Source organism: Myxine glutinosa, unplaced genomic scaffold, assembly GCF_964187855.1.
Source record: "Myxine glutinosa unplaced genomic scaffold, kmMyxGlut1.1 SCAFFOLD_1674, whole genome shotgun sequence".
Classification (NCBI taxonomy): Eukaryota; Metazoa; Chordata; class Myxini; order Myxiniformes; family Myxinidae; genus Myxine; species Myxine glutinosa.
The window spans coordinates 27,501-32,500 of NW_027617769.1; the positions used below are offsets into that span (position 1 = coordinate 27,501).

General features: G+C 43.1%; 1 protein-coding gene across 2 annotated transcripts in view; it reads right to left on the bottom strand.

Annotated features, from left to right (window-relative positions):
• The window catches only part of LOC137413970 (myelin expression factor 2), a 59,014-nt gene that overhangs the window by 24,713 nt on the left and 29,301 nt on the right, over positions 1 to 5,000 (bottom strand). For both annotated transcript variants that reach the window (XM_068099425.2, XM_068099424.2), the window contains 3 exons: positions 1,675 to 2,400; positions 1,262 to 1,412; positions 43 to 92 (listed from right to left, as the gene is read on the bottom strand). In XM_068099425.2, the coding sequence (XP_067955526.2) occupies positions 43 to 92; positions 1,262 to 1,412; positions 1,675 to 2,400 (927 nt within the window). The remainder of the gene's footprint in view (positions 1 to 42; positions 93 to 1,261; positions 1,413 to 1,674; positions 2,401 to 5,000) is intronic.

The window sequence follows — 5,000 nt, forward strand, 5'->3', positions numbered from 1 at the left end:
AAAGTTATAAATGGCCAAAGAGTGAGCACTTGAAAGGCCCACCATCTTGACGTGCATTTCACGGTCGTACAGCGGCTGCCCGTGGAACATGGCTAGTGGGAGCGTGGCGTTAAGGAATTTTTGAATGACATACAGAATACATTAACTTCCCGTTTTAAAATTTTGAAGCATTGTCTATTTCACAAGCAATTGTTGATGCCAAATCCAATTTGTAATAAAGAAAAAAATGTCAGTTATGAAAAATAATTATTACACTTTCCGTTCTTTTTATAAGATATAAAGCTCATGGTGGAGCTTTCACATACAATACAACCCATGTCAGGATAATATATTACGACACAATATAGAATGTACGTTTAAACGATTTAAGGACATTAGTAGACATATGAGGAAGGATGAAAGTGACTGGTTGAGAAGAGTGATGGAAATGAATGTGGAAGGAAGTAGAGGACGGGGAAGACCGAGAAAGACTTGGCTAAAGATGGTCGAAGAAGAAATGCGGGCAAGGGGGTTAACAAGGGGAGATGCAGAAAATAGGGCAAAATGGGAACTGAAATGGGAAGGGGAACTGAAAATTAATGTCAAATGATGATGCTGAATAATGCAGATACCAATGCATTTTTTAAACAAGAAAAGAGCATTTAACAATACAGAGCCTCATCAGGGTATATAGATTGCAGACATAAGAATGAACGATCTACATTAAAGTAGATCTGTGTGTGTGGACACTGACAAACACCAATTACAATAGCCTTAATTGCCCCTTCGGGGAGAGTGAGGTTAGTAACTGCGATAATTTGGCCTCATCACTCAATGGTGAAGAATCACTGAAAAACAGATCGGATCCGGATCTTTACCAAAATCTAATAAATTCGCCCTCTTTATACACCCAAACTGTCCACCAAGTTTCGTCCAAAGCAGTCTACAACTTTTTGAAATAGCATGCTCACAAACAGACAGGGGTGAAAACATAACCTCCATCCACTTTCGGTGCCGGAGGTGATTAGGTTTTACATTTGGACTAATTAAAAGAAAAAAAAGAAAAATAAATTTCTGAATTCAAGGCCTTTAACTTGCATGTTTAACCTCCCAAGTCGAGTTTACCGATGTTAATTTCAGCAGCGGAGGGCAATAGCGAGTCATTTCTGTGCAAGCGTAAAACGTTACTTGCATGAAAAAAACCCATCACAGCTTGAACTTTAAGGGAAGCTAAATAATGTTGTGTTTTATTCACAGTGAGAATGACACTAGTGAAGGATACAGATGGCCTGTAGGGCATGGAGTGGCTGTTCGTATGTGATTATGCCCATGCCACGACTTCGCCCATCCTTGTCCTTGATATCTGCACGTTTAACTTGTCCCGCCATTGAAAAAACCTCTTTCAGCTTCCTCCAGTTAACTTTGTAATCAAGCTGCCACAAAGCACGGATACAATTATTTGAGTACCAACAGTGCTAAAACATACAACAAACATCACCATCTTTCACAAAAGGAGGTAACTTGACTGGCAAAACACTAAAATAAGTATAATATTGTCCCAGGAATGTGATCTGCCTGCATGAAGATACAAAATCTCAGTGTCTAATTAAGACACACTGAAAATACAAAATTTCAGGTACGGTATACAATGATTGTTCTCTTAATATTATTAGGAATGTTGCTGCAGTGTTGTACATTTGAAATGAAGATTGTTGTGCCAAGCCGTCCAGCCTGCAAAGCTGCAAGAAGTTCAGGTGGGATGTTGGGGTTGCTTCTCATGCCAACAGGTACGGCCATCATTGATTGTGGTCCAGAATCCATTCCTGAGGCAGCATGTACTGCCGTATTCATCAAGTCCGCATTTGGAATGGGAAGTGGAACAGGACCCGCACCAGACATTGAAGTATGACCTCCACCCATCTGCATCATTCCACTGCCCAAAATCCCCGCACCACCCATTGATGACAATGGTCCACTAGACATTCCACCACCGACACCCCCCATTCCACCACCTATTCCTCCGATCCCAGCATTCATCCCTCCCCCTAGTCCACCACTCATACTCCCACCCATTCCACCCATTCCCCCCATTCCACCACCACCCATTCCCCCCATTCCACTACCACCCATCCCTCCCATACTACTACTCATTGCTGCCATTCCACTACCCATCAATCCCATTCCACCACCCATACTGGCTAATCCTCCACCCATGGCTCCCATTCCGGGGCTCATCCCACCCATTCCGCCTCCCATTCCTCCTCCCATTCCTCCTCCCATTCCACCACCCATTCCACCACCTCCTCCCATACCCCCACCCCCACCCATAGCCCACATCCCACTCCTCCCTGCAGCTGTCCCTCCTGCAGCTCCACCACCTATTCTTTGGAGAGCCCTTCGAGCCAGTTCACCCTCTGGATCCTAAAACACAGAAGAGGGAGTAGGGGATGATGGCAAAATGAGGGTTGTGTATATAATCATGAAAATTTCACAAAGAGCAAGGTCAACAATACACAGAGGATGATGGGTCATCTTTGCATGCATGGCACATGGGCAACAGGGTCTGTACAAAGTCTATTTTAAATATTTTTGCAGGCCATTCCAAGCAAACTCACAAAACTTTCCAAGTGTTCTGTAGGTGGTCAGGATGGACATTAAAAAAAAAAAAAAACCACCTTTAGAGGCCATTTTTCCCCGCAAGCGGGGGTTGGCCTTTTTCGGGAACTGTGGTTGTTGTTGTTTTTCGGTCCCCTTTTTGAAGCAATGTTTTACGGCCGGATGCCCTTCCTGACGCCAACCCTTTTTGCCGCCTTTAACGACAAGCAGGGAATTACCAGTGAACTGGTACTCAATTTGCCGACCTCGGAAGGATGACAGGCTGAGTCAACCCCCCTGGCGTTAATTCAGCGATTGACCGGGATTCGAACCCAGGATCCTAGGATCCTAAGCCGGCACCCTAGCCGCTAGCCCAACACCAGGGATCGATGGATGGACATTAATGAAATAAATTACCAAAATACCATAATAGGGAAAAATGACCCTTCATAACGTTTCAGTCCACAACTCTAAATGGGTTGTGGACGGACTACTCGGGTCAGGTTCATATTTTGCGACTTGAAAAATATATTTAGCTGAAAAGCCAAGCGATCAAAATCTACACTCAAAATAAGCCTATTATTTCAGCCAGTTCCAAGTTCCAGGTATCGGAAAAGAGGGATTTTGACGTGCATTATTTGATTTTAAGGATTCGGGTGTTCACCCATTGCCCACATCAGTGGTCAGACAAATTTCATATTATAGATTTAGACAATTTAAGTTATAGCTATGCATATTCCCAACAAAAAATATGAACCAATAAAATCACATATACTTCAGCTTTTGGGAAGAAACGTTTGTGAAGATATTCTGGTTTTGTATTTTTAATTAATTTTGTGAAATCTGTAGAATCTGTTTTTCACTTGGAAGTTGTGGGTTACGATGTGTAAATAAAGGTGGGAAAAGTCTGATTTAATGCATTTTAATTTCAGGCTGTAAGGCAACAAAAGGTGAAAAATTTGAAAGGGGGTGTAGACTTTCCATAGGCACTCAAAATGTATGGATGCACAACAAATAAAACAAATGCTAAAAATAACCTCATTATAATGGAGAGATGACAACGTGGGCAACTAGCCAGTGTACTGAAACTCAAACTTAAGAGACATACAGGTACTGGACAAAAAATGGAAACACCTGGGTAAATGATGGACACCAAGCATATTGAAAGCAATGGCTTCTACCTGGCCCATGTGTTAATTTAGCAAATAACATCCCAGCATGCTTAGGGTAATGTAAAAAAAATGCTACACAGGCCTGGTCGCCCATGGGAAGTGATGAGACACATGGCTGCAAGACCTAACTACAAGAGCATGGCTAACATGGCTGCAAGAGGAGACCTCAGTGACTTTGACAGAGCGGTGATTGTTGGACGTGTTTGGCAGGAGCTTGTGACAAAAGCAGCTCAAATTGCTGACGTTTCATGAGCAAGTGTGTCTAAGGTGATGTTGGCATGGAATTATGAGGGAAAGACATCAGCAAAGGGCTACAGTGGGCGGAAGCACATACTCGAGGATCGTGATATACCATAGTCGGGTAGCCAGTTTCATGAAAAACGGTGCACCGAGAACTCCACAGAACGGGATAACATAATCGGGTTGCAGTGCACAAACCACTCATCACACCTGGCAATGCACATTTGCAAGTCCAGTGGTGCAAAGAACACAGCAATGGACTACCGAGCAGTGGAGAAATGTGATATGGTCAGATGAATCATCCTTCACCATGTTCTCCACAAATGGACGAGTGCACGTGTGGCACCAACCTAAAGAACTCCACAACCCTGAGTGCTTGAATCCAACAGTGAAGGGTTTTGGTGGTTCTGTAATGTTGTGTTGTGCATTTTTCTGGCATTGTTTGGGTGCAGTAATTTCTTAGGAAGGCAAGGTCAATACCAATTGCTATTTAATTGTACTGAGTGATCATCTTCACCCCATGTTGCAGCATTTCTTTCCTGCTGGGAGTGATGTCTTCCAGGATGACAATGCCCCCATCCACAAAGCACATGTGATTGCCCAATGGTTTTACAAGCATGACACTGACATCATCCATACGTCATTGGCCTTTAGTCACCAGATCTGAACCCAATCAAGCATTTTTGGGATATCCTTGAATGACGTCTGATAAAGCGGTTTTCACCTCCAACAAACAAGTTTGAGTTGATTGACTATCGTGGAAGAACGTTGCAGCATCCCTCCTGCAGAATTTCATGACGCTGTTGGACTCTATTACAAGGCGCATCACCGCATACCGGCCGTACTCGTTGCACGCGGTGGTCCAACACACCATTAAGTGACTTTACATTTGTGTTTCCATTTTTTGTCTACTACCTGCTCATATCTGATTGACAACATCACCAAGTTTTAGCTTTGTGGTTTAGTTATTTCTGGCAGATAAAATAAAACAGAACCAAATCAAAAATAAAAGGA